At 42.6% G+C, this 12,263-nt stretch overlaps 1 protein-coding gene across 5 annotated transcripts in view; it reads right to left on the bottom strand.

The window, feature by feature from the left end:
• Window positions 1–12,263, bottom strand: part of zmynd11 (zinc finger MYND-type containing 11) — a 141,280-nt gene that overhangs the window by 18,361 nt on the left and 110,656 nt on the right. For all 5 annotated transcript variants that reach the window (XM_033044665.1, XM_033044656.1, XM_033044676.1 and 2 more), the window contains one exon: window positions 10,340–10,458. In XM_033044665.1, coding sequence (XP_032900556.1) covers window positions 10,340–10,458 — 119 coding nt within the window. The remainder of the gene's footprint in view (window positions 1–10,339; window positions 10,459–12,263) is intronic.

The raw sequence follows: 12,263 nt of genomic DNA, 5'->3' as shown, positions 1-12,263 counted from the left end.
CAGAAAACCCACGCAGTCAATAGACAATAGGTGCAGGAGTAGGCCATTCGGCCCTTCAAGCCAGCACCGCCATTCAATGTTTATCATGGCTGATCATCCCCAATCAGTACCCTGTTCTTGCCTTCTCCCCATATCCCCTGATCCCACTATCTTTAAGAGCCCTATCTAGCTCTCTCTTGAAAGTATCCAGAGAACTGGCCTCCACTGCCCTCTGAGGCAGAGAATTCCACAGACTCACAACTCTCTGGGAGAAAAGGTGTTTCCTCGTCTCCGTTCTAAATGGCTTACCCCTTATTCTTAAACTGTGGCCCCTGGTTCTGGACTCCCCCAACATCGGGAACATGTTTCCTGCCTCTAGCGTGTCCAAACCCGTAACAATCTTATATGCTTCAATAAGATCTCCTCTCGTCCTTCTAAACTCCAGAGTATACAATCCCAGCCGCTCCATTCTCTCAGCATATGACAGTCCCGCCATCCCGGGAATTAACCTTGTAAACCTACGCTGCACTCCGTCAATAGCAAGAATGTCCTTCCTGAAATTAGGGGACCAAAACTGCACACAATACTCCAGGTGTGGTCTCACTAGGGCTCTGTACAACTGCAGAAGGACCTCTTTGCTCCTAAACTTGACTCCTCGTTATAAAGGCCAACATGCTAATCGCTTTCTTCACTGCCTGCTGTACCTGCATGCTTACTTTCATAGACTGATGAACAAGGACCCCCGGATCCCGTTGTACTTCCCCTGTACATTCACCCAGTCACAGGGTGAACGTACAAACTCCATACAGACAGTACCCCTGACCTAGATCAACTCCAGGTATTTGGCAGCTGTAAAGCAACAACTCTACCGCTGCACCATTGTGCTGCCCCTGATTGTAAATTGCCCATTTATTAATTGAAGAAACTAAAAATTGGTAGAATTTTGTTTCAAAATGACTGCTTAAATAAAGAATTGACATATTAGACTTCAAAACTATCAGAATTTCATTTCAATCAAAAGCCAAAACAAATTTAAATGTTGGAACACTCAGGTCAGCATCTGCAGAGAATGGAAACAGCGTTAAATAATCTTTCATCAGAATGAGGCAATGTTAGAAATCAAACATATTTTCATATTTGCAGTGGAGGAGGGATACAGAAAACAAAATTGTGAAAATTAAAAACTGCAAAGGCTGCAAATCAAAAAAGAAACAAAATTCTGATCCAGTCCTTAATGATTTGTAAAGTCACGAGGGGCATAGATATGGTGAATAAGTTCTTTTTCCCCAGATCTATGAAGTTTAAACTTGAGATTATAAGTTTATGGCGAGAAGGGAAAGATTTAATAGGCGTCTGAGGAGCAAACTTTTCCATAAATAGGGTTGCAGGTTGGCAGTGGAAATTGTAGACGCAGGTACAATTATAACGTTTAATAGACATTTGAACAAGTACATGGATGCAAAAGGTTATCAAAGATATGTGCCAAATGCAGGCCGATTGGGCTAGCTTAGGAAGGCATCTTGCTTGGCATGGGCAGGTTGGGCAGAAAGGTCTGTTGCTGTGTTATACAACTCTGACTCCAAGAGTAAAACTTCAAGTGAAAGAATAAAATCTGCAATCCAACTATTCAGAAATCCCCATTGTGAGGTATTTGGCTCACCAATTCACACGAGGCCCAATTTCTGTGCTCCCTTTCAGTCACCAAGGTCCCTGTTTTGTTTAAACTGACCAGGACACTGTTTCCTATGCTTTGTTTAAAATGACCAGGTTCAGTGGAAATGTTATTATAACACCGTTTAACTTGTAACAAAATGAATTTAAAGTTTGTATGGCATTAATTTCAAATAACGCCCAATAGCTTGGAAAATCTGCAAGTGCGGTAAAAAAATCTTCAAGTGTGCCAGATTATCTGAGTCTCACTGTAATTCTCAGGTCAGACAGCATCTATGGAGAGAAAAATAGTTAACATTTCAGAGCTCATGAAGGGTAATTGACTTGAAATGTTAACTTCTACAAATGCTGCTAAATGTTTCGAACAATTTCTGTTTTACTGCTAATGTCTGTGAGAGTAAAGAGAGCAAGAGAGATCAAAATTTCACACATGGTTGCCCTGTGGTAATGCCATCTGAAAGAGGACGATGAAGGTTTGCTGATTGCAAATGTCTGGAGATGGAAGCAGATGGCAGTAAATGAGAATGGAGGAGAAATAATCTATACCAGATCTATACCAAGAATCTAAAACTAAAAATTCAGCACTAGTTTGCATGACACGGGAATTTGTAGGTTCAAGCCACACTCCAAATGCAAAAATCTAGGCAATCGTTCCACTGCAAGAGTACTGCACTGTCGGGGTGCATTAAACTATGATCTCCTGAAAGGACCCAAAAGATTGCAAGTTATTATTCTGAAGAGTTATTATTCTGAATGATGTCCATTGTCCTAGGCAGCATTTATCTCTCCATAAACAACACTAGGGTTATTGATACTATATATCTTTATTTGTGGGAGCTCCCCATGTGTATGTTCACAAAATAAGTGTCTACATTGTACAAGTATCCATTTGACAGTAAAGTGTTTTAGATATGCAGCAGATGCAAAAGGTAAAATGCAAATGAAAATATTTATTTTACCATGAGGCCGGGTCAAAATGTTCAAGTTACCTCAATGAATTTCCCAACAAATGTGATTGAGAAAGGATAATAAAAGACAGCAGAATAAAGTTAAGAGGTGGGCTAGCATAGCTTCATCAGTCAGAGCAGCAAAAACGTCTCCAAGCATTAACAGACCTCACTGATAAGTAACATTAAAACTTTGTACATTAAGATAGTCAAGTCAAGTCAAGTCAAGTTTATTCGTCAGTGAAATGAAATGAAGTGCAGTGAAATGAAAAGTGGCAATGCTCGCAGACTTTTGTGCAAGATAAATAACTCAATGATAATTTCATGATGAAAGTCCAACACTGTCGAACACAGGATTTAACACATATCTATTAAATAAGGATCATGAACAAACAGCACAAAGCCAATGTGGAATTTATAAAACAATAATGATAATAGTTGCAACATGCAAGACTGAGCATTTTAAAAAACAGAATTGACTCTCCTCTCTATTTTCCATTTATCGTTGCCACCTGCCTGTTTGTGTACTTTAAATATAATTAACAATCCATAATTAACATACTAAGTGGAAGGAACTTAGTACACCCAGAAGGCAAGTAATGGTATCACCACAGTCAACATTGTTCTACAGTCTTCATAATATTAAATATATCAGTTCATGCACTTGAATTCATATTTTCAAAGTAATCAAATTCTATCAGGCTTTCACCACTTTGAAATGACCTTGTGCTACAAATTACATTTGGGAAATGCTCTGTTTTGTGCAGGTAATGTAATGTCTACATGAGTATCTAATGCTTTGAATGCTGAAATTGAACTGGAGAACCTAGTCAAATCATTAAACATTAGTTAAATTCAATATATAGTCAAAGAGTGGCATAATTGCTCTGGTGAATATTGCCTGGTCTATCTGGGGTACTGACCACCTCACTATCCTAGTCACAATTGTACCTCAGCACCAAACCATTTGGACTTTGCATTATCATAATCTACCTTGCTTTCTGCACTCTCGTGGTCTGGTTTATTTGGAATAACTGATAATTTATGGTATATTTATTTCATTGTTTTGGTTCATATTCAGTGCATTTGACAAATAAACACTCTTGACCTTGAAGTAAAACACTGGAACAATGAGCTGAATCTGCACAACTACAGATAAATGATAGCCAACTGAGTGCCAAGGAATTCAGGATTCCTATAAAACAAAAGTTTTGATGTTACTGGCTAATCTTCACTGGTGATTCTCCAATTTTATTCAGATGTTGGATTCATCATGGAGTCTGTTGGCAGTGTGTGAATTTACCACAATTCTCGAGCACAAACACTGGGCAATCCGCCTGCTGAATCTGCAGCAAGTTAGACTTGGCACAGAAACTGTTAGACAAACTATCTCAAATGGAGAACAGATGCCAGAAGAGACCGAGATAAGCATTACACAATCTAAATTTTGATCATTTTCATATTTTTGAACAGTTTGAAATGCCATTCAATCTTCAAAATGTCAAGTGAGAAAATAAATTGATTAATTGATTAGTTGTTTCAGTATGTTTTTGCAATTCGGGCTTGACATAAAACAAGATCCTGGGGTTGCCGAGGTCCTAGTCATATAGATTTGGGATGGTGTTCATCAATACACTGACTATGGGAAACTGTAAGATGCACACTGGCGCTTACAGGAATATTAAGATAATTTATTTTCCATTGTAGGGAAATGTCAGTAGTTTGGCACGGGGACACGAGGCCCGTTTCCGTTAACACGTCAGAGCACTTAATCCCCCCCATGGCCAGGTTCATATGCCAGGTTCCCTAGAATATTTATTATAGTACTGCAATGTGTGCCACACCTAAAAAAGATAATTCAAAGTGTCAAAAGTATTAAAACAAGCTAACAGTCCGGAAAATCTACCAGCTCCATACCAAAGTCTTAACTCGGAATCAATAGAATTGCATCGCATTGTCACAAACACAAAGATAGACACAAAATGCTGGAGTAACTCAGAGGGACAGGCAGCATCTATGGAGAGAAGGAATGGGTGACGTTTCGGGTCGAGATCCATGAACACAGGTCACTTGCCACAGATACCACCTCCTGGCCATTGATGGGCGCTCAAACCGATCGCTCGAGATTAATAATGAGGGGAGCTGGGAAATACTTTGCCTTGATGTCATTCTTAGTCATTAGAAATGCCATCGGGACAATGCCACAAAATATTCACACACACGCGGCTGTGTAAATGTGAATTTTACTTTATAAGATTCCAGATGCAGGCCAAACTACACAGTAAAAGTTTTTTGCAAAAGAAGGGAGGGAATGAGTCAAAGTAGGAGACAGTGCCAATTGGGGAAGTTAGCCAGCTAGTTAGCTAGCCAGCAGTGTAATCAATGAATTTGGAGCTTCAGATCATTTGTGAAAGCAGGTTTTATTAAATTATTTAAGTAGCTGATTTGAGTCAATATTCATAACATTTCTATCAGTCAGTGCTGCAAAGTGGAAACAGGCATAACAGGCATTTTTGGGAAAATAAATATATATTTAGCCTGCATCATAGGTGTGTATGTGCATTGCTCCCAAACCTGAAGATAGGGCACAGTACCTAATTCTAAACACAATGACTGATGGCAAGTATTTAATTCTAAAAACAACGATAGAGGTGAACCAAAGTTATTAGATAAAATCAGAGCTGCCAAGTTTTGTCAGAGCACTTCAGTATTCTAGTACCTGAAAATCAGTATTTTGCTGAGGAAATCAGTATTTTTACGCGGTGCCATTTTGCTGCAAAAATGTTGTTTTTCATGTGCGGTCATACCCATGGGAGAGCCCTGTCCCACTGTACAAGTTCATTCAAGAGCTCTCCCGAGTTTAAAAAAAAACACTCATGGAAGCACGTAGAATGAACATAGTGGGTACGTCGGAGCTCGGGGACGTCTCTTAGCGGCTCGTAACGCTAACGGCTGGTAAGCTCGGGAAGACTAGTGAAGATTTTTCAACATGTTGAAAAATGTCCACGAGAGCCCCGAGTACCGACGAGCAGCCATTACCGTAAATCTCTGAGTTCAAATCGGGGCAAACTCGGGAGAACTCTTGAATGAACTCGTACAATTGGACAGGGCTATAAGGATGGATAACTTTGCTACCAATTGACATGTCTTCTACGCACCTTACTTGACAGTGCATTCATTGCCATCTCTTTGTATACTTTTGTTTGCACAAATGCTTCCTGCTTTTAGCACCAATGATGATGTAGAAGCCATTTTGGAAGCCTCCCCCTCCCTCCCTCCTTCCTCTCTTTCCCTCCCTCTCCCTCCCTCCCTACCTCTCTCCCTCCCTCCCTCTCCCTCCCCCTTTCCCCTTTCCCTTCCTCTCTTCCGTTACAAGTTTGTTTTAATGTTCTTCGGTTTGTTTTATGTGGGGGGAAGGGGGAGGGGATCGGGGGATACTTTTTTTCAAGCTCTTACCTTCCCGGAGATGTGATCAATGTTCGGATCACATTCTTCGGGCTCTGCGGCCTTCCATCGATGGAGCTGAAAGCCTCCTCGGACTGTCGTGAGCCCCACAGCAGGGTGTGGACTTAACATTGGAGCTGATCCCTTGCCTGGGATCGCTCACACCGCGGAATGAACATCAAGGGCTCGCAGTCTGTGGTGTTGAGAGCAAGGTTGTTGTTCTGACATCATTCAGACAATTGACCTCCCTCCTACACTCCGACTCATCTCCACTTGTAATACGTCCCACAATGGTGATATCATTGGTGAGTTTAAAGATGGAGTTGCAACTGTGTGGCGCTACACAGTAATGTGTATAGACTGGGTAGAGCAGGGGACTGAACACACAGCCTTGAGCTGTCCCTTTGCTGATGGTTATCACAGAGGAAGAGTTGTTGCCAATTCATACCAACTGTGTTCTGTTGACTAGGAAATCAAGGCTCCGGTTGCAGAGTGATCCATAGAGATCCAATTTCCAAGGCTTGATAACCCAGTTTGGAGGGGATGATGGTGTTGAACGCCGAGCTGTAGTCGATCAACAACAGCCTGGTGTATGAGTTCTTATTGCCCAAGTGGTCCAGTGCAGAGCCAGCGAGATGGCATCCCCATTGATCCATTGTGATGGTACACAAATTGTAGTGGGTTCAAGTTCTTTCTAAGGAAGGAGTTGATATGCGCCATAACCAATCTCTCAAACCACATATTCATCACAGATGTTAGTGCCACCTGTCAGTAGCTATTAAGGCACGGTATCTTACTCTTCCAGGTACGGGCCTTTTAGGAACATTAAAACAAGTAGGAAGTACTCAAACAGGGAATGAAAAGAGCTTGAAGGAGTCATAAAATGTTTGGCAAGTTGAATTAAAGAGAATCCCAAGGCATTTTATACAATGAGCTAGTGAGAGGGTATTTTTGCTTCGGCATCGACCAAGAAGACATGGAGGATAGTGAGATCAGCATAGGTTATACTAATAGACAAGGACATTCTGAGATCTCAGGGATCTGTATCCCGGGGAGCCGCAGCCCATAAACCCGAGACCCGTCGGAAGGTCCAGGTTGCCCCCTGGAGACTGAGGACTCGTCCGCAAGGTGGGCCCGACTCACCCGCCGAAGACCCGCGTCGCGAACCGGAACCCGCCCAGTGGGCTCGACCCGCCCACCCTGGATGGTGGAGCCACGACCGGCGTCGGAGACCGGAACCCGCCCGGTTGCCCCGACTCACCCGCCAAGGATCAAGGGCCCATGGCAACCCGCCTGGAAGGCCAGTAAGCAGTCCGGCTGCGGGAGGCAGTGCGTGGCCTCGATGGCTGGGGGCTCTACAGCATCCTGGGGCACGGCTGGACCGGTCGCAGCTCCCAGAGTCCAAGCACGTGGACCAGACGCAGTCTACAGCGGTGGAGCAGCAACGGAGGGCGCCAACGGCTATGATTGGCCAGGCCGACCCTGCAACACGGCCAAGACAACAGGCCTTCATGGTCAGATTCAGATTCAGATTCAACTTTAATTGTCATTGTCAGTGTACTGTACAGAGACAACAAAATGCAGTTAGCATCTCCCTGGAAGAGCGACATAGAATATGATTTCAATAAATAAATCTATTTACATGTATACAGACATAGTGTTTCTCCTGTGGGAGGAGTGTCTGGGGGGGGGGGGGGGTAATTGGCAGTCACCGAGGTACATTGTTGAGTAGTGTGACAGCCGCAGGGAAGAAGCTGTTCCTGGACCTGCTGGTCCGGCAACGGAGAGACCTGTAGCACCTCCCGGATGGTAGGAGGGTAAACAGTCCATAGTTGGGGTGAGAGCAGTCCTTGGCGATGCTGAGTGCCCTACGCAGACAACGCTTGCTTTGGACAGACTCAATGGAGGGGAGCGAGGAACTGGTGATGCGTTGGGCAATTTTCACCACCCTCTGCAGTGCTTTCCGGTCGGAGACAGAGCAGTTGCCATACCATACTGTGATACAATTGGTAAGGATGCTCTCGATGGTGCGGCAGTAGAAGTTCACCAGGATCTGAGGATACAGATGGACCTTCTTCAGTCTCCTCAGGAAGAAGAGACGCTGGTGAGCCTTCTTGACCAGAGTTGAGGTATTGTGGGTCCAAGAGAGGTCATCGGAGATGTTGACCCCCAGGAACCTGAAGCTCGAAATACGTTCCTCCTCCGTCCCATTAATGTGGATGGGGGTGTGCGTGCCGCCCCTAGACTTCCTGAAGTCTACAATGAGCTCCTTGGTCTTGTTGGAGTTAAGGGCCAGGTTGTTGTCAGCGCACCATGCTGCTAGGAGCTGGACCTCCTCCCTATAGGCCGACTCATCGCTGTTGCTGATGAGGCCAATCACCGTTGTATCATCTGCATACTTGATGATGGTGTTAGTACCATGTACAGGTGTGCAGTCGTAGGTGAAGAGGGAGTAGAGGAGGGGGCTCAGCACACAGCCCTGTGGAACGCCGGTGTTCAGGGTGAGGGTTCAAGAGGTGTGCGTGTCTAACCTAACAGACTGGGGTCTGTTGGTTAGAAAGTCCAGTATCCAGTTGCAGAGGGAGGGGTAGATGCCCAGGTTACCGAGTTTGGTGATCAGTTTAGAGGATATAATGGTGTTGAATGCTGAGCTGTAATCGATGAACAGCATTCTTACGGAAGTGTCTCTGTTGTCGAGGTGGGAGAGGGCGGAGTGAAGTGCCGTTGAGATGGCATCCTTCGTACTCCTATTCTTACGGTAGGCAAACTGATAGGGATCCAATGTGGGGGGTAGGCAGCCTTTGAGGTGTGCCAGGACCAGCCTCTCAAAGCACTTGGTGAAGATGGGGGTAAGTGCAACTGGGCGGAAGTCGTTGAGACTTGCCGCAGTGGAGTGTTTTGGCACCGGCACGATGGAGGTGGTTTTAAGGCACGTGGGGACAACTGCTTGGGCAAGTGACAGGTTGAAGATGTCAGTCCAGATGTCTGTCAGCTGCGCAGCACAGGCCCTGAGGATGCGCCCAGGGATGCCGTCAGGCCAAGATCCCCGCACTTACAACAAATGGGACTTGAAAACGGTGCCAAATTGGTGACGCTGTATACTGTATTACTGCTATATATTTGAACTGTTTCTGGGATGCTTATCTAATATTTATCTAAGTGCTTATGTCTAGTGATACTTGTACTGAACTGTATACAAAATTGAATTTCACTGTACCTCGATACATGTAACAAATGAAGTACCATACCATCATACCACAAGGGTGGTGGTTTTAAGTCTCTTGAAGAGCATTAAGATGGATGTCCCCAGGGCATTATGGAATCTATCCCAGGTTATTGTGAGAGGCAAGAGAGGAGATTGCTTGGGCCTTTGTACCCTCAGCTCCAAGAAAGATCCCGGAGGATTGAAATGTGGTCAATGTTGTATTATAAATTTAAATATATGAACTGTAATTTTCTGTATCTGGTAACTAAGCAAGAACCCTTAAGTATATTGCTTATTCTTGCTGTAACTCAATAAAATTGAGTAGGATCTGACAGTGTTCTTAATATGTTTTAGAGCCAAGAAAACTTATCAGGGAACAAATTTATACATACATGAACATGCAAAATGTGATCACTCAAAATGACAAATCAGCATCTAGAAAACTGGAGCTCTCTGAGAATATCCAGGGACCATATGTAATAAGAAAGGAGTATATAACATGCTTAACCACCCATCCACTGAGTCTACAAAGGATCCATCAGCCACCTCAGAACTGGAGCAGAAGCAAGTCATCCCTGAATCCAGGGGACTACACAAGATTACTACATGCTGAAAATGGTAGTGAAAATTCTGGAATACTCAGCCAGGCAGGCAGCAGCTGTGGGAAGAGAATGAGAACTACATTTCAGGTTAAGGACCCTTCTGGCCTGCTAAGTAATTGTGCTATTTTCTGGTTTTATATCAGTTCCGGCAACTGCAGTTTATTTAAATGTTCATGTTAATCCAGCATCTGCAGTTTTCTTTTCCGATTTTCACGTTGATATAGACGTATTGGTTAACATTTAGTCTCACTACGAGCTACTGGTTGAGTTCTAACGTAGGGACTTGCATCAGCTGCAAGAATAGACTCAGGTGTGGAAACCTGAAAATGTTCAATACAAAGATCATTACAAAATAAATATTTTTAAAAAATACTTTAGAAATAAATTGCCTTGTCCTTGGGTGAAACAACCAGAACAAAATTAATTTACTTAGCTTTGATTATATTTTTCCAGAACAAACGCAAACTATAATAAAGGAAATAAAATGGTACCTTTGATGATGATGTCCAAAGAAGCGCACGTCTACCTGATTGTCTTGACGTTGCATAACTTTGGCAGGCCAAAAACCAAACCCCTTCATCCGTGCCCACACCAACTCATGATTGGGAACCTATATTAAAACAAGAAAAAAGATTTCTGCCTTATACAAAGATCAGACCAGCCAAGTCTTTGCAATACCCATTTTCACATGAGTAGGGAATCAGCTTTTAATTAGCTTTCAACAACTAAAAAAAGTGTAATATTACCCCAATGAGAGAATTAAAGAATGGGAATGGGCATTTGAGGGGAAATACGTTACAAGGAAATAAGTGGGAAAATGGGATTGCTTTGCTTTGAGCCTGTTTCGACTCAATGTGCCGAATGGCCTCCTGCGTTATAAGGAAATGTGAAACTGTTTAACAAAATAAAACTGTAGAGAACAAGTAATTCCTGTGTTGTGTGCAACAGCCCAACACCGTTTCACATTTCATTAAATTTAGCAGAATGTGAATGTCACACATTGTTCAGGTAGTGAATGATCAGAATGAAAAAAATAAAAGCAAAGATCTGAGAATCTGTTACGCAATTATAAGAATTTACATTTATCATTTCTAAAATCAGAAAAATTACCAGACCTAGATGAAATATATCCGAGGCTGTTAAAGGAGGGTAGTTGGGAGGAAATTAATGAATTATTGGGACCTACATTAAAAAAAAATCTGTTTCACTACCGTAGTGCCAAATGACTGGAGGTTGTCTGGGTAGAATAATGGCAATTGGAATTTAAATCAGGGAACTGCAAGATATGCGTTTAGTCATGGAGAGTCATTTTGACCATGAAACAGACCTCACGGACTACCGAATCCATGCCAATCATCAAACACCCATTTGCACTCATCATACATTAATCCTCATTTTTATTCTCCCATTTTCTCATCAACATTCCCTTGATTCTACCACACATGTTCAGAAGTGCAACAAAGGAATATACAATAAATGGCAGGATATCAAGTAAGGTGAAAGCATAGAGGAAAATTGGAGTGTGATCTTTAAGGTAGCAAGATATGTTGCGGGGTGACGCCTGAATGGTTGTGAGTAGTCGCCCAAATGTCGCACTTTTTTTGGTCGCCGCTGGATTTTCAATATTTTGAAAATTTTCGGCAACCTGCTGCGACTATGACGGGTGCTGGCAAGTCGCCAAAAAAATTGCGTAAGTGGGACAGGCCCTTTTCAAAGATGCTGCCATGATTGGAAATTATAGCCATGAAGGAAGATTGTATGAGCCTGGGTTAATTTCTTCGGAAGAGGTGGCTGAGGGGTGAGAATTGAGATATAAAACATTGGATAAACTAATTGGCAAAGAACTGAGGGTTTAATGTGGAGAGGGGATGGTGATGAGAGAAAGAAATGAGGAAAGACCTTTTCACACATAAAGTGGTAGCATTCTGGAACTAACTGAGAAGGAGATCGAGCCAGAAAACCGGAGCTAAGTTAAAAGATGCTTGTACGCAAACTTGTGACTCACTGTGATTAGGGGCACAGACTTTATTGGCCAGGACAGACATGGGTTCAATTGATGTCCTTCCATGCTGTAAATTCTCTGTGATAGTATGACATAACTCATTGGGTAAAAATTTACTTCAAGATATCGGCAAGAGTATTAGGCATTTTCCTGTAATTTATTCTGTCACAATTCAATTAATACAAGGTTGATTACTCTCTGACAATTGTAAGAATTGAAGATCCCATATTACTGAAGCAGCTTTTAGTATCTTTGGATTGGAATCAGATTTTACAGCAGGGCAGGATAAACCACACAAAATTGTGATCAATGTACCTACATGGTTAAAAATTACAAAATTAGAAATATTACTCATTCTCCAATATTCATAGCTCATGGTGTAAGGAACATAATATAAAATCAAAAATGTATTA

Source organism: Amblyraja radiata, chromosome 2 (genome assembly GCF_010909765.2).
Source record: "Amblyraja radiata isolate CabotCenter1 chromosome 2, sAmbRad1.1.pri, whole genome shotgun sequence".
NCBI classification, from domain to species: domain Eukaryota; kingdom Metazoa; phylum Chordata; class Chondrichthyes; order Rajiformes; family Rajidae; genus Amblyraja; species Amblyraja radiata.
Note: the sequence above shows the minus strand (reverse complement) of the source record. Positions and strands in the feature narration are given on the sequence as shown.